General features: G+C 54.6%; 9 protein-coding genes across 9 annotated transcripts; 3 read left to right on the forward strand and 6 right to left on the reverse strand.

The window, feature by feature from the left end:
• Positions 1 to 1,101: 1,101 nt before the first annotated feature.
• K452DRAFT_305054 (uncharacterized protein) lies at positions 1,102 to 1,867 on the reverse strand (the record flags this gene model as incomplete). Its single annotated transcript, XM_033542866.1, has 3 exons — positions 1,102 to 1,211; positions 1,270 to 1,412; positions 1,542 to 1,867. The coding sequence occupies 3 exons, from the start codon at positions 1,865 to 1,867 to the stop codon at positions 1,102 to 1,104; spliced, it is 579 nt and encodes a 192-aa protein (XP_033401780.1).
• Positions 1,868 to 2,725: 858 nt separating this feature from the next.
• On the reverse strand, positions 2,726 to 5,443 carry K452DRAFT_105327 (uncharacterized protein). The gene is made up of 2 exons (XM_033534964.1): positions 3,050 to 5,443; positions 2,726 to 2,994 (listed from the first exon to the last, which is right to left on the reverse strand). Exons 1-2 carry the CDS (start codon positions 5,237 to 5,239, stop codon positions 2,911 to 2,913), a joined length of 2,274 nt encoding a protein of 757 aa, XP_033401781.1. The 5' UTR covers positions 5,240 to 5,443; the 3' UTR covers positions 2,726 to 2,910.
• A 387-nt stretch (positions 5,444 to 5,830) lies between these two features.
• K452DRAFT_263597 (uncharacterized protein) lies at positions 5,831 to 8,598 on the forward strand. The gene is made up of 2 exons (XM_033538653.1): positions 5,831 to 6,611; positions 6,664 to 8,598. Exons 1-2 carry the CDS (start codon positions 5,927 to 5,929, stop codon positions 8,418 to 8,420), a joined length of 2,442 nt encoding a protein of 813 aa, XP_033401782.1. The 5' UTR covers positions 5,831 to 5,926; the 3' UTR covers positions 8,421 to 8,598.
• A 450-nt stretch (positions 8,599 to 9,048) lies between these two features.
• K452DRAFT_220152 (uncharacterized protein) lies at positions 9,049 to 10,463 on the forward strand (the record flags this gene model as incomplete). The annotated part of the gene is made up of 4 exons (XM_033536451.1): positions 9,049 to 9,089; positions 9,166 to 9,331; positions 9,453 to 9,905; positions 9,954 to 10,463. 4 exons carry the CDS (start codon positions 9,049 to 9,051, stop codon positions 10,461 to 10,463), a joined length of 1,170 nt encoding a protein of 389 aa, XP_033401783.1.
• Positions 10,464 to 10,764: 301 nt separating this feature from the next.
• Positions 10,765 to 12,378, reverse strand: K452DRAFT_305058 (uncharacterized protein; the record flags this gene model as incomplete). Its single annotated transcript, XM_033542867.1, has 4 exons — positions 10,765 to 11,553; positions 11,607 to 11,888; positions 11,963 to 12,151; positions 12,178 to 12,378. 4 exons carry the CDS (start codon positions 12,376 to 12,378, stop codon positions 10,765 to 10,767), a joined length of 1,461 nt encoding a protein of 486 aa, XP_033401784.1.
• Positions 12,379 to 12,842: 464 nt separating this feature from the next.
• Positions 12,843 to 14,414, reverse strand: K452DRAFT_283354 (uncharacterized protein). The gene is made up of 5 exons (XM_033539759.1): positions 14,133 to 14,414; positions 13,797 to 13,920; positions 13,689 to 13,736; positions 13,406 to 13,633; positions 12,843 to 13,348 (listed from the first exon to the last, which is right to left on the reverse strand). Exons 1-5 carry the CDS (start codon positions 14,141 to 14,143, stop codon positions 13,154 to 13,156), a joined length of 606 nt encoding a protein of 201 aa, XP_033401785.1. The 5' UTR covers positions 14,144 to 14,414; the 3' UTR covers positions 12,843 to 13,153.
• A 144-nt stretch (positions 14,415 to 14,558) lies between these two features.
• Positions 14,559 to 16,103, reverse strand: K452DRAFT_242589 (uncharacterized protein). Its single transcript, XM_033537875.1, has 7 exons — positions 15,898 to 16,103; positions 15,812 to 15,849; positions 15,717 to 15,758; positions 15,549 to 15,662; positions 15,357 to 15,490; positions 15,128 to 15,305; positions 14,559 to 15,072 (listed from the first exon to the last, which is right to left on the reverse strand). Exons 1-7 carry the CDS (start codon positions 16,004 to 16,006, stop codon positions 14,737 to 14,739), a joined length of 951 nt encoding a protein of 316 aa, XP_033401786.1. The 5' UTR covers positions 16,007 to 16,103; the 3' UTR covers positions 14,559 to 14,736.
• A 702-nt stretch (positions 16,104 to 16,805) lies between these two features.
• On the reverse strand, positions 16,806 to 17,402 carry K452DRAFT_315333 (uncharacterized protein). Its single transcript, XM_033543853.1, has 2 exons — positions 17,136 to 17,402; positions 16,806 to 17,079 (listed from the first exon to the last, which is right to left on the reverse strand). Exons 1-2 carry the CDS (start codon positions 17,272 to 17,274, stop codon positions 16,964 to 16,966), a joined length of 255 nt encoding a protein of 84 aa, XP_033401787.1. The 5' UTR covers positions 17,275 to 17,402; the 3' UTR covers positions 16,806 to 16,963.
• Positions 17,403 to 17,747: 345 nt separating this feature from the next.
• Positions 17,748 to 18,571, forward strand: K452DRAFT_283357 (uncharacterized protein). Its single transcript, XM_033539760.1, has 3 exons — positions 17,748 to 18,036; positions 18,093 to 18,102; positions 18,171 to 18,571. The coding sequence occupies exons 1-3, from the start codon at positions 17,878 to 17,880 to the stop codon at positions 18,356 to 18,358; spliced, it is 357 nt and encodes a 118-aa protein (XP_033401788.1). The 5' UTR covers positions 17,748 to 17,877; the 3' UTR covers positions 18,359 to 18,571.
• The last annotated feature ends 2,466 nt before the right edge of the window (positions 18,572 to 21,037 follow it).

The following is a 21,037-nucleotide window of genomic DNA, read 5'->3' on the forward strand; positions in this document are numbered from 1 at the left end:
TTTCCCCTTTTCCAAAAATTTGTTATGTTTTTCTCTTCTCGTTTGGTTTTTTTTTTTTTTTTTTTTTTTTTTTTTTTTTTTTTTTTTTTTTTTTTGGCTTAATTTTTTCTTATAGCTTTTTATCTTCTGACGATCAATTAATCAATCACATCAATCAACCAACCAACGGCATCAACCTACCAATCTTCCTCGTCCCTAGGTCGTGGGTCGTATACTCTATCTACAGCGTGCAATAGTCACCGCGCCAAGGCGCATATATGATATCCGTGACTTGATGCATTCTACGCTTATACATCTGCTGCTCCCTGCCCGCGTATGCCTGTCCAACGTGCATGGCATGGCAATACGGATTACAGGCGGACACGTCCCCATAGCAAATGCATGTCGTCTGTCTCCCTGTCACACATGTCGCTTCCCGCGACGGATGGCACGCATGTATGTACTCCACGCGTCCTTGTTTACGTCTTAGGTACCTGTCAGCCATCCCATCCAGCAGCCAGCCAACCACTGAACCAGCCACAACTTCGATTGCCTAGACGTTCAGCCAACTCCAACACCCAACCCTCCAAATTTCCCCAATAAACTGACCCCCTAGAAAAAGGTCCGTTTAGCCACCAAGGTATCAGTACCTACCTACATACTCGAGTATACCCCACACCGCCAGCCCCGACCGTGCTGGATGCGGCATCGCGCGTGGTGCGGCCCCAGCGTGCAGAGACGTGGCTGCTTTTGCGCATGCCTTAGTGCGATGCCGCACTGTTCGCATTAGCGCCTACATATCTGAGACAAACATGTAGTTTACACGTTCGCCCGGGTCTACAGAAAACACAGAGGACATGCGTAAAAGGGGGGTAAAATTTTGGATTGCTATTCATTTTTCTGCATGGACCCCGAAAGTATATCTGCTCGGGTTCTGATCTGCGGAATGGAAGCCAACAGATGCGTGAAAGCAGGATAGAATATACATTAAACGGAAATTAGGTAGATGGCATCGTTGATGGCGTCGTTTTCGTCGCCATGTTCATAAATCGTACAGGTTTCGTGCCGGAATTAAAACGGCTATAGCCGCAACCGTCTTCGCACATGATGCGCAATGCACCCTTACAGATCCTCCTTGACGAGGTAGATCTGGGCGCAGCTAGAAGGAGTGTCGAGGGGGTAGAACTTGTTGATATAGAAGAGCTGCGGCTCGTTGTGCCACCAGTCACAGGCTTCAGACCGCCAATGTCAGTGTGATGCAACAAGGAAAGATTTCAAAACAGAACTTACCCAGCCAGCCGCCGAAAGAGCCGGTAGTTGAAACAACGCCATTAGCCTGCAGGATGAAGCCGTCGTCACCCTGGCCCGCGTCAATCGTGACCGGGGACCAGGCAGCGTAGGCGGCGTAACCAAGGTTCAGGCCGTAGGGCCAACTGCTAATCGTTAGCGATACGGTTGCATGCATGCAAGGGTGAAGAGCGGTAAAAGGCTCTACCGAGCATGCCTCGGCCGAGCAGGTGCAGAAAGATGTTTGAAAGAAATTAAGCGGGGAAGGCACATACTAGTTGCCAAGGTCAAATTCCTGGTAGCTCTCGCCGGTGCTCTCAGTGATGTTCTGGAAACCCTTGATGGCATACTGCTTCTGCGAGCTGAAGACAGCGTCGTTGAGGCCGGCGCCCGTGTGCGTCGCAACGAGGTAGAGGCCGTCAAACTTGGCCTTGGAGACGGTCTCGTTGTCATTGACCAGCTTCGACTTGAGGTGGTACTCCGGGCCGGTAGGCACCAGGGAAGGAGAGGGCGTTGCGGCAGCACCGGTGGCCGTGGTTGCCTGGGGAATGGCCACGGCCAGAGCGGAAGGGAGAAGGGCGAGGAGGGAGAGGAGCTTCATGGTGTCGGGATATAGTGGGGGTTCGGGCAGGTGGAGAAGGCGGGACTTGGGTGGAGAGGAAGGAATTGAGGAGGAAAGGGCGAGTTTATGTAGGCGCAGGCACAGACTAGGGATGACGTGACAAAAGAGGTAGGCAGGAAAGGTGGACGCGATTGCCCTTGGCAGCAGCAGTGGAAAGAAGCTACGAGCTAGGTAGCGCAACACAAACACCCACTGGCGGTTTAGCCTCCCATCACATATTGTCCCACGCACGCTATATTGCATGCGCGCAGCCCGCCAGCCTCCCCGTGCCCCTCCCGCCCCGCAGTTGCCGTACGGACGGTGGCGATGGTGCTGCCCCTCCTGTCCACATCCCCGGCCGGTCAGCGATGCGGTGAGTGGCTCGCCCGCCCCAGGGTCTCCCCGTGACGTCCCGTGTCATCCGCTCCTCTGGCACCCTTCTATCCTTAGCATTCTTAGCGCTGCCTGAGGCCACGACGGCGCACGCCCGGGTCCCCCTGCTGCTTCGGGTCAAGCCTCCGCCCGCCTCCTGCCCAAAGCGTGGCTGGGGAATGCCGCATGCGGCAATGCCCTTCACCACCATCTATTCGATACTCTACCGGCATACCGACATACCAACACCCAGAGGCCCGAAACAACAACAAAACCAAAAATGAAAGGACTGCTGCCGACATGCATGTGACGCCAAATCTACGTCGCTAGCCTCCAGCCAATCAATCCGCCACCCCCACCACTAGAGTATTTAACTATGTACTCTGCTCACCTGCATGTTACTAGCTACTCTGGCACGGCTTGTACTTCCGAGATACACAAATTCCTTGGTAGAAATGCTGCTGGTCCGACTGCAGCCCCACCAGCACTACCGAGTAGTTACACCTAAACGCCCTATCTATGCTGCTCAGTGCCCTGCGTAACTAGTAGTCGACCTCTTTGTTCCGGCTGCCTAGTCCAGGGCGGGTAACTAATTCGGGGAAAGAGCAAGAATTTAAGAAGATTGTCATGCTACTATTAGTATTTGATCAAGTCAAGCCCAAAATCCATCCTTATCGGCAATCGGGGCATTTCCAACCAGGCACCCTTCGATCAAGTTGTATGCACTTCAGGTGGAATTCCTGGCGCCGACAATCCTGTTGATAGAACCAGTCAGCAAAAGTGGATATTGCCATCTCTAAGGAAACTTACCAGGCTAGTGCAGCAGATGGCTGTGCGATTGTCCTCAACGACCTTTCCACATGTGCATCCAGTCTGTATGGCTACCGCAGGCTCCTCAGCCGCCTCCTCCCACAGAGGTGGCTTGGTGATACTCCTTTCGTGTCTTGGCTCATCCATCATCTCAATGTCACCATCTCTGTCTTGTGCCGTCGTCTCTTCGCCTAGTACTTCATCTGTAGCTAGCGAGTGTGACCTTCGTCCGGAGGCACTCTTCTCCCCATTCTCATTCACACCAACGCCAACGTGTGATCCACTCTGGGCTTTGTGTGTCCTTGAAGATGACATTAGGTTCGCCCTGGTGCTACTCTCTCTGAGAGCTGTGCAGACATGGTTCGACCTGGGGGCTAACTCGGGATCTAGCGCAATAGGCTTCAACCCGTGCACAAGGGCATCTTTGCAAGCGTCAAAAACTTCTTGTGAGATGATCCCGTCTTCGCGCAATTCCTCCATCTTCTTTGTAAACTCTCGACTTTGGTCTGGCCGTTGGAGAGTGGGAAGATGTTTGCGCACAAACCGTACTACGGCATCTCCAAGGTGTATGTCGCCCGAGAGCTGCTCATCCAGCATATGATCGCCCCATGTCATCATGAAGGTTTTCTGCGACACGTTCGCGTCGACTTGCTGTGTGGCTTGGTTACATCGTAGTTTGAGCCAGGCCTCATTAGTGTCGTCGTCGCTCTCACTGAGATATTCGCCTTCTTCCAACATGCGCTTGGAGTCGGTCCTGAAAAAGCGCACTCTCCCGTTGGCTTTTGGTACCTTGTACTTTTTGCGCTTAGGCTCTGGCAGATCTAAGACTTCTGATGGCCTCTTTGGCTGCACCCTATTTAGAGCCGCTGCTACGGCCGGGGTCCTTGAAGCATGCGATTTTCGTTTGCTTCCCTGCCCCTCCGCTACCCAGGATTCGTCTCCCGCAAGATAACGAGCCATGTTGAATGGTTTTTTAGGGGCAATCCAGTCGATGTCGCGTGCATCGGCGACGTTGTTACTGGCTCGTGCATCGCTATAGCGGTCGGAAATACTGACTTCAATGCTGACATTTACGATATTACCATCGCGGCGAGTATTTCCTTCGTTTTCGAACTTGCATCTCAGCATATCGTGCTCAGCTTTTATGTGGTGATTGAGCCTCTCTAACGTATGGAAATCTCGTCTGTGACAGAAAATGCATAGGCACCCTTCTAGCGAGAGTGATTTTGCTCTAAGTGGACCCTTGAAGAGATATGTGAGTTGGACTTTCTTATTGCCAGACTGCCGAACTGTCGAGGCAGACGGCGTTATTTGCGGCTCCCTGGTCGCTCTTGCACTGCGCAGTACGCGGTTATATGTTTGTAATCGCGTCTCTGTGCTGGTTTGCCAACCAATCTCTGCATTAACCGAGTAATCCAGCTCCTTGACTTCTTTATTCGTTATTCGACTTAAGCGGAAGGGACCGGGAGGGCATTTTGGCAACCATCGCCCTTTTGTGCGTACTTGAAGTAGGGCCAGGTTTTTGGGAAGCTCATGTCCCTGGCCGTTCAGGATGGGAACAACCACCGCTGCGTCTTCTGGGGTTGGAAAAGAGAACACGAATGCCAGCGTATATGAGGAGGCTACAGTTTTCTTGAACCCAGACTCATTAGGGCCTCTGGGAACGTTGACGAGCAGTTTTTCCAACTTGATAACGAGTGGCTCTTCCATCGAGACATCGAAAAAAACCTTGTGTCCCTGTTCAGTCCGCCGGGCTTGCAACGTCGCGCGACGTGAATCGACAACCAGGACGTCCTTGACGTTTCTTTCTTCTCCGATCGTCCAGATTTTGAAGTCGATCCGGCATTCGGCTGTGAACAGATTGGAAGCCAGTTCCGGATGGTCTTGATTGGCTTGGTCCGGTTTGGTGGGCAGAAGGGATTTGATGTCTATTTTCAGCAAGGGTTGGCTACGCCGAGCCAGAAGATCCAAGGCCTCTCTGGTTGGAAATTCCCATGCGTGATTGTTGCCATAGTCATTCCACATGCTGCTGTCCAGGGCGTCGGTCTCTGGGGCATCTAGCGCTCTTTTGTGGCTCTCGAGCACTTGGGTGACGTTTCGTCTAAGAAAAGTCCGGTTTCTGGACCTTTCAAGGTCCAGGTACAAGGCCGCGTTGCCGATATATTTCTTGGACTCGGCTGCGTTCACCATGCTCCCGATGTGTGCTCAGCGCGACAAAGCACGACCGCTCCCACGCGGCCTAATGAGAAACAAGGTGACAAGAGAGCTTGTGACTTTAAGCTGACTAGACGCATGACGCGTGAAGAAGCAAGCTAGAAGGAATAGTGGGTGAGGAATGGAGGGCGGTGAGGACTGTTAATGCGCCCGCATACCCCAACAACTACGAAGCAGAGGAGGAAGAATGGGCGGTCCTCGGCAAGGCGCGGAAGTAGTGGTAGGTGCGCGTAGGCTTCGCGGAGGAAAGAGAGAGAGAGAGAGGGAGAGAGGGAGAGCAAACGCGATGTTTTGCCCGTCTTTGTTGTAGGTGACACTGGAGGCACGGGCGGGAGGCGCAAGGTGACTGCGGCTCGACGCAGCAGCAAACGCGCTCTCTCTCTCTCTACCTATGCCCTGCAGGCTGAGGAAGTCGTTTACAATGGCTGCTGCTGCTTGTCTGGGAGGGCCTCTCTTGCTTCCTTCCCCCAGCCGGTCTTTTCTCGGTCAAACACTTAATCGATAGGGCTCGCCGTCGTCATGACCGCCGCGCTCACCACTCCCCTTCCACCTTCTCCGTCCTCTTCCCGTTGCCAGCCTCGCACCGCTCCACCCTCCATTGGGCCCCCTCCCTGCTGCTGTGACTGGCCCGCTTGCCTTGTGCAACTCTCGGATCCATCAGCCATGGCTACCGCCGCCTCCCGCGCCAGTCGCATCCGGAGGCGCATTTCCTATCGCGAACCCAGCTCTGACGACGACGACGATGAGGATGTCTTAGCCCTCTCCCCCGTTCGCCCAACACCCGCCAGCAGTGCGCGCAAGCGGAAACGCCTCAACCCCCCACAGGATTCGCTTCCCCAACCTCGAAGGAGCACGGCGCGCCCGCACAAGGCCACTTCCTACAAAGAACCCAGCTCCGACGAGGATCCTGCAGAAGACACGGAAAGCGACGGTCCGCCACCTTCGCCACGCCGTAGGGGCAGCCATGGCTTGCTGTCCGCCAGTCCCGAAGTCGCAACCAAACTCCGGCGCCTTCCCCCCACATCATACCAACTGCCTAGCTCGGACACACTGCTAGAACTTCGGGACGATGGCGACGACAACGGTGAATCCGTGCAAGAAGGATCGCGACCGCTAAGGCCCAGGCGAGCTACGGCATCCCGGATGCAAAGCTCGCAAACGGCGGCACGGCTGCGGCGTGAGCCAGCGCCCACCATTGAAGAGGTCAGCTCTGAGGACCACAGTGATGCGCAAACCTCCGAAGAGGATCGGGCTGCAAAACGCAGGGGTAAACGTACCCGTCTTCCTCGAAGAATCACAAGATCCACAGCAAAACGGATCGGACACCCTCGAGCGAGAAGGGCGAAGCGTAGGCAACTTTGCTGTCTTGCAACGTGCATAGCTGACATTTTACCGACCAGACATTGAAGGCAAGTCTCCACAGGCAAAAGCCCCTATACCTTTGGAAAGCGATGGCGTGATACCGCCTTGGGCAAGCCTGCCATATGAGGTTTTGCTGCAAATCTTCACCTACGCTTGCTACCCCCTGCACGATGACGACTTCAATGCCACGTCGACCATTGCATGGCTTCTCCAAGCTGCGCGGATATGCAAAACTTTTGTTGAACCGGCATTGACGGCACTATACCGTTCGCCGCCATTGGTTTCCATCGACAAACCCCATAAACTTACGGAGCTCCTCGCAGATACAGCCAGTGCTCGGGTTATCAACTATAACGTTAAGATTCGACGATTGGAGTTCGATGTGATCAGGACCCTTGCTTATACTTATCCCGGCAAAGGTCAGTTCGAGCTGGCAGATTTAATACCACACGTACCACAACTCACAGAGTTGTCCATTGTCCACCCGCAAGACCGGCCTCCGTTTCGCCCATATAGTAGGTCTGGAAGGTGGCATTACAGCCAGTCTTTATTTGCAGCTTTACAAGAAAGCAGCATTCGCTTGAAAGCATGGACCTGGAATTCCAATCTCTGTTCTGCGGACCAAACTCACCTTTGGATGGGCAGTATCCACCAGTTGGACGCTTTCCAACGTCTTGAACATGTCAGTCTACTGAACTACTCGCCGAAGCCAGAGACGCTTGTTGAAGGCGAGCGCACTAGCCGGCAAATACTCGCCGACAATCTTGTCCTTCTTTCGCGTCTCAAGAGTTTGAGCTTTGAATCCTGCCAGATCCTCGATGCCGAGTTTCTTCCATTACTCAAAGAAGGTCTCGAGAGCCTCACGATCACTAATTGTCACAATGTTACGTCAGAAATCCTTCAGTCGTTTCTGGTTAGCCATGGAAGTCATATGAAAGAACTGGTTCTTAATCATAACCAAAGTCTGGATATTTCTTTCCTCCCCGACCTAAGAAGAGCTTGCCCTCGGCTTGAGGTGCTCAGGATGGATCTCAACTACTACGACTCCCACGCGTCTTTTCGCGATTCAGATCCGAAGTATGTGGATCTGTTGAAAGAAGAGGAGACCCCTCGTTGGCCTACGACGTTGCAAACACTTGAAATGGTACAGCTCAGGAAGTGGACATCAGGTGCAGCTGAGTCGTTCTTTGCTTCTCTGCTGGACTCAGCAGATGAGCTCCCTGACTTGCGCAGATTAGTGCTCAAAGCAATCCTCAACATTGGATGGCGAGACCGTGCTGGTTTCAGGGATCAATGGATTGGCAGACTGCAAAGGGTTTTCCTTAGAAAGTCTACATCTCCAGACCCAAACCTTATGTCGGGCAAGCGCTTTAGGATGTGGAAAGATTCTTTCTTGCCAATTACGCCAGAATCGGGCGATCGACCAAAATCGGCGAAGAGACTCAGCCACGTTCAAATCACGCCAAAGGACGCGAGAGCGGCTCACAACACGGACGATGATGGTGATTCCGGACCCGCTCGCCACCTCCGACCTAGGAGACGGGCTGCAACCTCCGATGATAATAGCGATGAGCATGAAACCTCGGAGGAAGGCAACGTTGACGAAAAACATTGGAGAAACATTAAAGAGAAACACATCCAAGGCATGTGTGAGGTCGTCGACATCCGTATCGACAACCTACGCCCGAGAGAGGAGCAGTTCAACGAGAACGATTTCCTTGATTCCGAGGTTAGCGGCGATGAGGATTGGAACGGAGAAGACGATATTCCCGGCAATGAGGGGTATGCCTGGTAAACAGTATGAATATGCACTGCTCAACATTGGTTTTGCTGGATGGGGGCGGATCGGATGGGAATGGATGGACTGGTTATTAGCAGGATACCCCCGGGATTAAAGGGGCGTTTTCAAGGTGTTTTTACCTTTTCCTATGATTTACAGAACATTTTAAGGCATACGAATGCTTTCGATATCGTCACAGTTTACATGCCCCTCGTGAGAAAGACATCTAACCACGAGCGGGGCCTCTAGGTTTTCGGAAGGTACTGCTGCACCTCGTAAACAAAATCACCGACCACGCGTGCGGCCTCTAGATCCATATACAGAATGGTTAATGGAGAACTATTTGAAGATACCACCTATATGCTTTTATAAGTATGATGATATTTAAGTTTGGAGCGACTTGATATGCTTTCAGTTCTACAGGGCATTACTTACCGTGGGGATATGAGTAATAATATCTCCCCCTCGGACCGTAGTAACTAGCAGCTGCTATTCGAGATAAGGAAGTTTTTGGACATTAAACACACACGAATAGTCCCGTGACCACGTTCCCGCGCTCAGACGCGACCCCACCGAGGGGCAGTCATCCGCTCCGCCTTCGCCGCAACCTCCGCCAGACATCATCGACCAAGCCGCGCAAACCATGTCACGATCCGTAGACCCAGGCCATTTCTTCCAGACCTCGTGCGTAGCTCCAAAATCACTCGTTCCCGTCACAATGGGAAACACAAAATACTGACCCGTCAACCCAACCCTCCAGGTCCGCTCTCTCCGAGTCGGCGCGCAAAGCGGAGAAGGCCAAGAACGCCGCGGGCAACCCCATCAAGCTCTCCTCGAAGCTCCTGGCCGTCGTTGCCGACCCGGAGGATGACGGCCGCGTGTACGTAGCCGAGTCGGCGGGCAACGTGCGGAGAGTCGCGCTTGAAGTCTGTACGAGCCCGCTCCACGACCTTCCGCACCGCTACAACCACAACTACCATTACCCCTGCACACTCACTCGGAGAGTAGAACAGCGCAGTAGCTGACAAGGGACACGCCCAACTGCAGACGAGTGAAATCTTCGCAAGCTTCACCGGCCCCACCGCGCCCGTCACCTCGGTCGCCGTCTCGCTGAAAGAGCGGCGCGTGCTCGCGGGCTGCTGGGACAAGACGATCTGGTCGTGGTCGCTGGACGCGCCGCAACAAGACCGCAAGCAGCTGAGCGTGGGTGGGCACAGCGACTTCGTAAAGACAGTCCTCGTCTTCTCGCTCGGCGGGCGCGACGTGCTCGTCTCGGGCGGCGCCGACGGCGCCCTCTGCGTCTGGGACGTCCGCGACGCGGCCCTGCTCTACAAGCTGCCGAAGGCGCATCCGCGCGCCGTGCTCGCGCTTGCCATCGACCCCGCCAGCCATAGCACGCGCCTCAGCCGCGCGGACCCCGCCGTCTCACTGGTGAGCGCGGGCAGCGACCGCGAGATCCGCGCGTGGCGCCTCACCCGCTCCGGGGGGAAGCAAGTCGGTGTCGGCAGCGCGGGGGGAGAAGGTGAAAGGGAGGGAGCAGAGGCGGAGGTCAAGCCCCTCACGGCGCACGAGACGTCCGTCGACGCGCTGGCCTTCGACGCCGCCGACGACCTGTGGACCGCCTCGGCCGACCGCAGCGCAAAGTGCCTGTCGCGGACGCGCGCCTGGGCCGCCGACACGAGCCTCGCGCACCCGGACTTTGTGCGCGCCGTCGCCGTCGACGAGGCCGGCGGCTGGGTCGCCACGGCTTGCCGCGACGAGGAGGTCCGCGTGTGGGACAAGGCCGAGGGCAAGCTCTTCCACACCTTCTCCGGCCACTTCGAGGAGGTCACGGGCTTGGTGCTGCTGGAGCCGCAGCAGCTGCTCGTTAGCGTGAGCATTGATGCTACCGTGAGGCGCTGGAGCCTCAAGGGCCCGGATCTGAAGCGCGCCAAGGAGGAGGCGGAGCGGGCGCGCGAGGGAGCCGACGCCCCTGAGGAGAAGGAGGGCAAGAAGGAGAGCTTGATGACGGAGGACGAGGAGCGGGAGCTGGCGGAACTCATGGAGGACGATGATTGATTATAGGCCGCGTGAGCGACGGGCCGACGGCACCACCTTTCTATCCCTCTGGTGGGAATCAAGGAAAAAATAGTTCCTTCGACCAGATAATTTTCGTGCCGAAAAAAGTCCCAAGGACAAGATCATGGCAAAACTGAGAAAAAGCCACTCCACCTTTGAGGTGCTGAGAACCCCCACTTCTAATCCTGCCACTATGTTTATGTTCATGACTTTCATAAGCCAATTTAGCTACGCTTGATCGTACAGCCCTCCACTTCCTAACCCTATTGTCCGTACACGCACGCCTTGATGCTACGCTCCACTACCAACCCGGCTGGGGAGGGGCAGCAGCACCGGTATAATGGGGTGCACCGTGCTGGCCCTGAACCTGACCTTGGCCCTGATTATGGCCCTGGTTATGGCCCTGGCCATGGCCCGAGCCAAGGCCGGGCTGATGCTGTCCGTACGCTTGGTATCCACTGGTGGGCGCGTGGCCTTGGGCGTCGTATGCATTGTACGACGGCGCGTCGCCATACAATTCCTGCGGAACGGGGGCTCCATGAGCTCCGTGAGGGCTTATGGGCGAGGGGGTGTAACCTCCGGGTGCCTGGGCCGAAGGTGGCGGCGGTGGGAAAGTGTTCGCGCCGGCATAGTTGCTTTGGCCGTAGCCGTGGGCTTGGCCCTGGCCTTGGTTGAAGTATCCGGACTGCTCGTGGGGTGCGCCGCCGTGGTGTTGCGCAACGGAGCCGTAGCCCCCCTGGTGCTGGGTTGGCGGGGGTGGGAAGTCGGCTTGCCCCTGTTGGCCGAACGAGGGCGTGTGCTGCGGTCCTCCGTAGGGGGAGCCGTGCTGCTGCGGTTGCCCGAAAGACGACGAGTGCTGGGGTGCAGAAAACTGACCGTGTTGCTGGCTGGGGCTGGAGTAAGAGCTGTATGTTGGCTGACCGGCGTATTGTTGGCCTAACGAAGTCGTGGATGCTGAGCCGTGTTGGCCCGTTGGCTGATATGCCGCCGGCGGCGCGCTGCCAGTGTAGGCTCCTCCTGACGAATTGCTAGAAGAGTAGCCGTAGTTTTGCTGCCCGTGGTTCTGCTGCCCGTGGTTCTGCTGACCGTGCTTGAGTTTCGTTAGCAATGTGATTGTGGCAAACGGCAAGCCTTAGAACATACTGAGCCATGGCTTCCACCCAGTATACCACCTAGCATGCTGCCGAGTCCACTCGACTGGTGCGAGCTCTGCTGCGCCTGCTGCGATTGCTGACCGTGGGGCTTGTTTCCGCCCAGCAATCCGCTGGCGAGCTGTCCTACGAGGCCCGCGCTGCCGCCGTGTCCGCTCGACTGGCCCTGTGAACTACTACCATGGCCGCCTCCCAAGAAGGAGGATGCAAGCCCACCGAGACCCGACGACTGCTTCCCTTGTTGCTGACCTGCCAGCAAGTGCAGAGCCGTGCTCTGGACGCCGTTGGTTAGCAGCAATCCTCGCACTCTTCCATGGCCACCGGCCCGTGTAGACATCAGGTGCTTACACCAAGGCCCCTGTCGCTGCTGTACTCATCGGCCTTCCCGTCCTGCGCATATGCCATGTTGGCCTCGACGTTCTGCGGCACGGCTTCACCTCTCGACTCGGGCCCCAGCATCTGCGACTCGTTCCGCTTCGTCGGCCCCGCGGGGGCTTCGCTCGTCGGCATATCCCATTGCGACACGCCGGTGCTGATCTGGACGTAGTAGTACTTGCGCGAACTGGGTAAATTGGATGGTCAGCGGGGTAGAGAGAGGCAGCGCGAGATCGCGGGCGAGCAAAGCGGCCGAGACAAAGCGGGGTTGGAGCGAATGGACGGGCGACTGACGAGCTATCCCACTGTGCTATCCACCCGGAGGGGAGCTTGGGAATATGAGGGTCGGTTGGGCCCGCATCTGGAGACAGCGGTGGTGAGCCCGCCATGACTGCAGGGTTGGAGTCGCGCGCTTGTGACAAGGGAAAGGGAAAACCAAAGAAGCAAGCTAGATAGAAGAATGCGGCGCCAGGTGTCGTAGCGGATGAAGTGGCAGCAGGGATGTCCGTCGAGCGTGAGCGGAGGGCCTCATTTATCTTGCTGGGAACAATGATGCAACTACCGAAGGGTCCAATCCATTGCAGCCCGAATGCGCCGCGGTGGCTGTGCGTCCTTGCCCTTGTGCTGACGGCGCAGCACGCTGCACACATCACTCCTCTCGATCGATCTCACGCGTTGCCATCACCTGCAGTCATCACGCGGCTTAGCTCCTCCGGCTCCGACTAGGTCCTCCTCCTTCCTTCAAACTTGGGGACGCCAGCCGAGGTACCGCTGTGGCGCAGCGCCCGCACGAAACAAAGGGCACGGGAGATACGAAGTGAGTATTGCATTAACAAGCAAGAAACCCGCACGACTGCCATAAAACCGCAGGAAAATCGTTGAAAAGGGAATAGACAACTCGCACACCATGATCGCCGTGACCCGTATTCACCATGGCTGCCCTCCTTCGCAATCTGACTGTCCGCCTCTCAAACCGCAGAGGGTGTGCGCATTGCCATATTATCGGTGACCCTGAACCCCAGTGCGCATCCAAAGGACTGCCCGCCATCTACCATGCAAAAAGACGCTGTCGAAACATGATGAGCAGCTGTATGTGGGCTGCGAGGCCAGTCATCAAATGCACGACCGGCTCCGCAAATCGTAATGACCTCGTCGACAAATCCTCTAACAGCAGCCGCCAGCGGAGCCCGACTGCACACCCTGGCCCTGGCCGATGGGAACCGTGGGCTTGTTGTTGACCGTGGTCGTGCCCATGCGCTCCTTGATCTGGCGGGCCATCGTCAAGAAAGCCTGCTCGACGTTGGAGGCGTTCTTGGCCGAAGTCTCAAGGAAGGGGATGCCGAGGCTGTCGGCGAACTCCTGTATGATCCGTGAATATCCAGCTCAGCAATCCAAAACGTTCCCCATGAAACTTACCTTGGCGACCGTGTACTCAACGACCTTCTTGTCCGCCATATCGGACTTGTTACCGACGAGCAACTTGTTCACACCCTCGGTGGCGTAACGGTCAATCTCCTGCAGCCACTGCTTGACGTTGTTGAACGAGTCCATGTCGGTGACATCGTAGACGACGCAAATGCCGTGAGCGCCACGGTAGTAGGAAGAGGTGATCGTACGGAAGCGCTCCTGACCCGCAGTGTCCCACTGTGTCCTCCAGTCAGCCTAGCGTAATCTAGCGGGGGTTTCGAACATGACGTACGATCTGGAGCTTAACGGTCTTACCATCCAGCTCGATGGTGCGGATCTTCTATGGGGTTGTCAGCGCCGTCGCAGATGGGGGGGGGGGGGGAAGTGCGCGTGGACGTACGAAATCGACACCGATGGTCGAGATGTAGCTCTCGGTATAGGTGTCGTCGGCGAAACGAAGAAGCAAACAAGACTTTCCGACACCGGAATCACCGATGAGCAGAAGCTTGAAGAGGTAGTCGTATCTAGTCGCAAGGCGCAGTTAGCTTTGGCCGAGTACGGTGAGGTGAGATCTGGAGGCGGGTCGGTAGTATCAGCATCGGAGGGAACGGCGACTCAAGACTCTACAGGCGGAAGGGTTAGCTATCGGTTGCTTCCGGCGATATAGCTCGAGGCACGCAGTCTGCGGCGACAAAGGCGCGCACAGCGGCGGAGATACCATGGGGTTACGTACTACTCAGGGTTCATCTTGCCGGCAGGTTGTTTGTGGGTTTGTGTGGTGGTTGCGAAAGTGTATAAGTGCGGAGCAGCCGGCGGGGTTAAAGGAGAGAGAGTGGAGTGGGCGGTCAAAAGTGAAGCAGCGGGTTCAAGGGCGGGCGTGTGAACGCTGGATGTCGCTCCAGGGCGCCTTTACAGCGTTAGGTTGAGCCCCCCGGTACAATGTCGGCACGTGATCCCTCCCTAAGTCGTCGCTGAACGCAACATGCGGTCTGTGTTTCACAACTGAGGGCACCGGGACGGCAACAGTGTCTTAACCAAACACGCACGCAAGAGGCGCATCCAAGGCCGAGGCCCTCGCCTCGCTTGCGTCTTAGGGGCGTGATTGCGCGGCTGCGTGAGGTCATCGTGCCAAGCCTCGCTCCATAGGTGCCCAGGGCATGCAACAGAGAGATGAGTAGTCTTTTGCTCTATGCCGCTACGTACTAAATTACAGAGAAAGTCGTTTCCAAATGCTCATGTCCGCCATGGTCTAAGCTGCCATGCTAAACGGAAAAGCGCCCACATTTACATATCCCATAACACCATACACGTTTTTTTGCTCCCTTCGTACAAACCGTGACTTAGAGAACGTTGTTGAATATCGGGATGAGCGTCTGCGCAAGCCAGAACGAGAAGACCAGCTTGGGGCCCGTCATCAGAAGCTTCGGCGTAAGACCCTTGAAGAAGCTGGTCATGCCCTCGTTCTTGACCATGTTGGAAACGATCCGGAAGCCCGTCTCGGGGTTGTCGAAGTTGCGGTTCTGGATACGGGTCTTGATGACGTCGAGAGGAGCGGAAACAATGAGCGAAGCGCTAGCACCGGCGATGGAAGCGACAAAGTTCTGACCCCAGGTGGCCTTGTTGTAGTCGGTCAACTTGTAGATGTATTCCTTGGCGAAAGCAGAACCACCGAAGAGCTGTGACACAGTTAGTTACAGATAAACAGCTTCACCAGTGACAGCCAAGACTTACAGCGAAGGAACCGGGCGCGTTGCGGGCAGCAGTCCAGCCCCAGCCGCGGTAGAGACCGAAGCCCTCGTCCTTGACGATGCGCAGAACACCACGACCACGGAAAGCCTCGGGGTTGGTCTGACGCTTGATCTTGAGGACATCGAGCGGGAGGATGACAATCTCACCAATACCGATCAAGCTAATCGCTGTCAGCCTCTGCTCGTACCAAACCTGAAGACGCAATACTCACCTGCCGGCGGTAGCATGCATGATAGCCTTGCCGGTACCCTTGCCGAAAGTGCGGTCGAACGAGTCGCCGTGGTTCTTCGCCAGGTAGTCGCGAACGAACGGCTGACCACCGTACTTGTACACACGTTGCAGGACCTAGACAGATATCAGTCCTGCGATTCAATGTATATGTATATTCCCCATGCCAACGGACCTTGTAAGCGGCCGCGTATCCGAGACCAGGGAACAGCGAGAAGAAACGGGCGCCGACACCGGCAGAGGCCTTTTCCCTGAAGACAACCGAATTGAGCTGCGAAGCAGACGTGATCTGTGTCCAGTGTCAATCTTCTACGCTCGATCGCGTAATTGGAGCGATACGGACCTTGCCATGATTGCTCATCAACCGCTTTGCCGTGGTGTCGACCTGGTATATCGCGTCAGCGCCGCGCGCGCAAGTGGGAATGAGCTTTAACTCACAGGGTGGAAGACGGTCAGCTCAGCAATACCAGCAGTTCCTGCAGATGTCAGTTTAACTCAGCCTCAGAAGAAGATGGTAAACATACCTGCTCCCAACAGTCTGGCCGAAGTGGATTCCTTCTTGAATTCCTTCGAGGAACCGGAGAGGACGTTGCCAGCCGTGTTGGCGGCATCCTTGGGCGAAGGCGGAGACATTGTCGCAAGAGATGGAATGAACCGTGGGAGCGCGGAGGGGTATCGTGCTGCAAAGGAAAGAGAGAAAATGCGGATGGAAAAAGATTGTCAATATCGGAGGTTGTCGCGATATACTTTTTTTCGGCTGGCGGCGAGGTTGATTCGCGCCAGGATGCTCGGGGTGCACGCAAGACCTCCGAAGCCGCGCGACCATTGACCTCCACTGCCGACGCCCTTAACCATGAGCTAAAACTCCATGATGTAATCGAACAGCTCCTGTTATTTCGCTCGCTCTGGTTTAACATTGTAGCTTTAATTGGCCCATACAATTGAAGTACTACGTGCTTTTTACAATCAAGTGCAGCTAGAGGCTCAATCAATGTGGCAACTAGCCAACAATGCTCTTCTTTTTTTTTTGTGTTTCAAGTCACTTCGAGTCCAAAGCTCATTGCCACTATATAAAAATGCCATTGACTATTATTTAGATCGCGAAAACATTATTTCGTGAATTGATCTGCTCCTATGTGTAGATTGAACTCCTACGTAGAATACAAATGAGTCGTAAATCTCTTATCTTAATTTATCTTAGAAATAAGGTCATGTCATTGGACGGCAAGTCCCGGTGGGATGCCGCTGGGGACCGCCGTATAACGAGACAGGGGACGGTATAAGCAGTCTCTGCAGAGTACTCCTTGCCTAGTTCCCAACCCGAGTCCTGGGTATAGGTAAAAAGCTCTTAGAGGACACACAGACTAATTTACACACCTTAACTGGGTATTTTCCTACTTTATACAAGTATCAACATCTTGCTTCACGGTGACGGACGTTAACTAGCATGCATTTCATATCAGAATTGACTACAAAACTAATACACATTTCAATTCAAGAGCATCAATTTGTCGCTTTGCCCGTCTGGATTGAACCTGAGGCATTGTCTAAGTAAGGCCTCCAGCGAACAGAAAAACCGCTGATGTAGAATCAAGCATTCTTCCCAGTCTTGCCCTGCTGGTTCTGCTCCGAATTGGTCTTCGCGTCATCTAGCTCCTGGAAAGTTTCGAGGATGCGGTTGCCTTCCTCAATATCTTCTGGTGTCACTAGGGGGGTTGTTTCTTAGCAACGAACATCATAAATGATATCTCGGACTGCTTACTCTTCAGACCGTAGGAAGCCTGGAAGTTCGGTCTGTTTCCCCAACCTTCCTTGACAATTTGGTATTTGCTCATCCCCTTCATCTCATCGTCATTGTTGTCCGAACGGCTGGGCTTGTCTTGCTTGTTGGGCTGGGACATCTTGAACGATCGAATGGTCTTTGCTGCAACAGTTGTGTTTCTTGGTATGAGGTTGAAGAATCGCAGTGTTCGCGCTGCTAACTTATGATTCAGCTGCGTGGTTTTTATACCTACCAGGGCAAGTGTTCTCAGCTGCCCCTTGTGACTATGGTTTGAGTTTCACGCCTGCTCGTTTGCAGCTTTCACGAGCGTGACTATACGACAGCTGGTGAGCGTGCTCAGGCCACATGGATGCCTTCAAGCTCCACCCGTTCTGATCATCCGCCCGTGCTCTACTTTGTTTGGCGGGGATGACATTACGCCGAGAAAACAAAGCTTGTTGAGCTGGGCGATAGGTTTGCAGTTTTCAAGCAATCGGACGTAGGTACTCAGCATCGGGTTGCCGGTTAGTGAAATTTTGGCACATCACTCGCTAGCGCCCGCCATTGCCGTGGTGATTGTTCGGAAGCGCGCTGTCTACACGACCATTCTAGCGAGCCTCTTCAAACTCCCCTCCATCTCCCAAACAAACACCGAATTGCTCCCCGCATACTTTACTTTTGTTGCTGCCCCTCGATCACCGACACTTTCCAAACCAGACCACAAGCACACAACACCGGCAAAATGAGCGGACAAGGCGTCACCCAAAACACCGACACCAAGATGGCCGGCGGCGAAGCCACTATCGAGAAGGGCAAGGGCAAGGCCCAGGACCAGGTGCCGGCGGATGTCAGCATGGGTGAGGAGGACAGCTCTGACGAGGAGTCTGGCGCGGAGCAAGAGGTACGTCACTTTCGAATCTCATGTTTGCGACAACGCAGCGGCTGACGTTCACCCAGGTTCCCGATGGTATGCGCCCCTCGCGCTCAACTTTTTCCCCTGCGCCCGATGACGTTTTTCGCTGACCATACGCTTAGTCGAGGAAGCCGACGAGGACAACATGGAGGAGATCGACACGGACAACATCATTGAAGGTGGACGGCGCACGCGCGGCAAGACCATCGACTTCGCCAAGGCCAACGAGGAGGCCGGAAACGAGGATTATGATGAGGATGACGACGAGGACTTCCAGGACCCCGAGGTTGCTATGGATATGCAGGAGTAAAGGTTCGCGTTGAAAGAACGCCACTGCGATGCGCGTCCTCACCGGCGCATGGCCGCTTCGTGGATGCACACGCGGCCTGTCTGCCAATCCTTCCGGTGCTGACTTGTCCTCCTAGGGTTCCTTGGTTTCGTTCCTATCGGACGACGAGCTCTGCTTCCTTTACGAGCTGCGTTTTTGGCATTGGAGTAAATGGGAGCGATTTGGGTTGCAAATGCATCATAGGCGGTGATCAACTCTTCACGAATCATGGACGGAGGAAAACATATACCAAAAACTCACGTACGGAGATGGAACTTCGGCGTGGAAATGAATGGCGGGCATGCTTTAGATGAGCATTAAGTTGACAATGCTACTTTCAAACTCTGATTGTCTTTCCCTGCAGTGAATCAAATGAAATGATTGGCTAGACTGGCAGCTTTGACTTCTGCTTTCACAGAATTTCACGGAAAGAGCAACAACTCCATGATGGATGCTTTGCATAAATTCCATCACCGTCAAGAAAGATTCACCGCCTAGCGAGATAACCCCGCTTATACTGAGTGAAAACCAAGTCCAGTAGAAGTATGGGTAGGTTGAATGCATTCCAAGGGTTGCTCGATTATACCCAGACAAGTAGTAGTCTATAGGAATTTCTTGTACCCTTTCATTAGAGTGATTGAGGTATTGAGACAGTGTCATCGGATTCTCAAAGTTAGAGCGAATACTTAGTTGAGGATATACACGATCTCTAAAGATTATATGTTGAAGGTCTTTCTCACTGGATGGTGACGGACATTATAATGACAGAATGTTCAGCCAAAGATGTTCTCATTGTGGATATGTGAGGCTTGAGCACGTTTAAGTCACTGTTCTGTGCCAGTGTTACTTTGACTTCAGTTTGGCATTCCAAACGCTGTTTGATCCGCTCTAGAAAATACTTGAGCTCTAAATGCTGAAGGAATCTTTCACGATAGACCCCACTTATGGAGTCTCCACTACAACCACTCTCAACAAGTCATCCAACCTCACTAGCTATCCTTACGTTTGGTGTGTTTGCGCCTGGTCTGCTCTTCAAAATTCATGCTCTGCATTCGAGCAAGATGCCTGATGTCGTTGGCCCAAAACTATATAGTAGAGTTCGTGACAGCTCTATTTCTTCTCTCCTTCCCCTCTGGAGTGGCTTATTGACCGATAATAGGATCGAAAGCATCACTGCGCTGAGAAGCCAAACTCTTGAGGTTGTGAGCGACTTCAGACGCGAATATGTTACCTAGTAGAATTAAACTAAAGCGGTCCACCGAACCGACCGCTGAAACTGTGGTTCTACAGCCTTCCCTAATCTCACTGACGCGTCACGCGCAGTAAGCTTGGTTATAGGCATCGCCGGGCTTTGGGAGGGAGAAGCTAGGTCAAGATTTCCTTTCGCTAGGATAAGGTCTTTAAACACCACACTGTTATGAGTGACACGGCCCGTGATCTTTTCGATGATGCTGTCTGGCTGGGGAGAGCTCCAAAGTATCGTCCGGCGATGCCCGGATGCCCGCTCCGCCCCGCTAAGTTGTTCCGGAGCCGGGCGGAGCGTGGGGCTTGGCAACGAGGACGGAGAATTCACATGCAAAATGATTGCTGCAGCAACAGTTCTCTGTAAATCTGTCGACCGTGCCTCGATTGACTAGGCAGTTGGCACCAAATGCGGAAAATTTATGAGATTCAGTTCAGCCGCTTCTCTCATCCCTTGCTATCGTGATAATGTATTACACAGTACCTTTGCGTGATGTTTGCCTGGGAAACTGTGCCGTAGGGCATGCTATTTCACCCTCACCACTCCGTCATTCCTCTTTCGAAGGAAGCGGTCGAGGTGGGTATTTGGTAGGGCTTAGTACGGGGATAAGCGGATGAGGATTACTTCGTAGGATGCCTGCTCCAATCTGGGCGCTATGACCTTCGAAAGGTCCAAGGCTGGCAACTGCGTCTCTTTGTCATCTTCAAACCCTCGTCAATAATCGGCAGAGCGCTTCGACCTCCGAGGCAAAGAGAATCGGATCAGAGGAACGCTCCCAGCACGGGATTCGACGGTGGTGACAGAGGTGAAAGTGCCGGCACGTGGTACGTGGTGGCTGGATAGCCACCGAGAGCCCTGGCCATTTGCGATAAGATTATCCGGCTTCGTCGGCTGGTGCCCGCAGCGCTGTGTCCCCAAGGCAGACAAGGCTTCAGTATCCGTATGACGAGACCTGAAACCGATCCCAGCGTCACGCACATTAGCAACGGTGTGCAGCGCGTCGGATCCGGATGCTCAACAGAAACCCGGCGGTATGTGTGCGTATTTAGCAGCATTTTTAGTCGGACCCTGAGGGCACGGCTAGGCAACCATTGGTTGCTTAGGGAATATTGCCATAGCCTGATCAAAAGACCAGGTCTGGAGACGCGAGCGATATCGGTGAGGATGAACCCAGGCGGTTCGCTGGCGGTGACTCAGATTGGAAATGAGCAGGACGTCTGGCGGTACTACGTATACAACTTCCGTATCCGCCCGGGCCCTGTCGGACGGGTCCGCGGGTGGGTTCGGCGAGGTGGGAATGAACACGCAGCGGGCACGGGAGGAGATGCCCGCTTTCGATCAGAGGATGAGCAGGCCTCGCAGCGGGGACTTTGGGGAGGGTTGAAGGTCCATTCCGGTTGCGGCTACGGTGCAGAGAT

The sequence above is a fragment of the Aplosporella prunicola genome, assembly GCF_010093885.1.
Source record: "Aplosporella prunicola CBS 121167 unplaced genomic scaffold K452scaffold_3, whole genome shotgun sequence".
NCBI classification, from domain to species: Eukaryota; Fungi; Ascomycota; class Dothideomycetes; order Botryosphaeriales; family Aplosporellaceae; genus Aplosporella; species Aplosporella prunicola.

Excerpts from the sequence above, each read along its gene's own strand:
- K452DRAFT_105327 (XM_033534964.1), bottom strand. The coding sequence starts at position 5,239 with ATGGTGAACGCAGCCGAGTCCAAGAAATATATCGGCAACGCGGCCTTG. Across the intron at positions 2,995-3,049 it reads CCATCTGCTGCACTAGCCTG|GATTGTCGGCGCCAGGAATT; the intron begins GTAAGTTTCCTT and ends TTCTATCAACAG.
- K452DRAFT_263597 (XM_033538653.1), top strand. The coding sequence starts at position 5,927 with ATGGCTACCGCCGCCTCCCGCGCCAGTCGCATCCGGAGGCGCATTTCC. Across the intron at positions 6,612-6,663 it reads TCGAGCGAGAAGGGCGAAGC|ACATTGAAGGCAAGTCTCCA; the intron begins GTAGGCAACTTT and ends TTTACCGACCAG.
- K452DRAFT_283354 (XM_033539759.1), bottom strand. Across the intron at positions 13,737-13,796 it reads CGACCATCGGTGTCGATTTC|AAGATCCGCACCATCGAGCT; the intron begins GTACGTCCACGC and ends ACAACCCCATAG. Across the intron at positions 13,349-13,405 it reads TTGAGTACACGGTCGCCAAG|GAGTTCGCCGACAGCCTCGG; the intron begins GTAAGTTTCATG and ends CGGATCATACAG.
- K452DRAFT_242589 (XM_033537875.1), bottom strand. The coding sequence starts at position 16,006 with ATGTCTCCGCCTTCGCCCAAGGATGCCGCCAACACGGCTGGCAACGTC. Across the intron at positions 15,306-15,356 it reads ATGCATGCTACCGCCGGCAG|CTTGATCGGTATTGGTGAGA; the intron begins GTGAGTATTGCG and ends GACAGCGATTAG. Across the intron at positions 15,073-15,127 it reads ACGCGCCCGGTTCCTTCGCT|CTCTTCGGTGGTTCTGCTTT; the intron begins GTAAGTCTTGGC and ends ACTGTGTCACAG.
- K452DRAFT_315333 (XM_033543853.1), bottom strand. The coding sequence starts at position 17,274 with ATGTCCCAGCCCAACAAGCAAGACAAGCCCAGCCGTTCGGACAACAAT. Across the intron at positions 17,080-17,135 it reads GGCTTCCTACGGTCTGAAGA|TGACACCAGAAGATATTGAG; the intron begins GTAAGCAGTCCG and ends CAACCCCCCTAG.
- K452DRAFT_283357 (XM_033539760.1), top strand. The coding sequence starts at position 17,878 with ATGAGCGGACAAGGCGTCACCCAAAACACCGACACCAAGATGGCCGGC.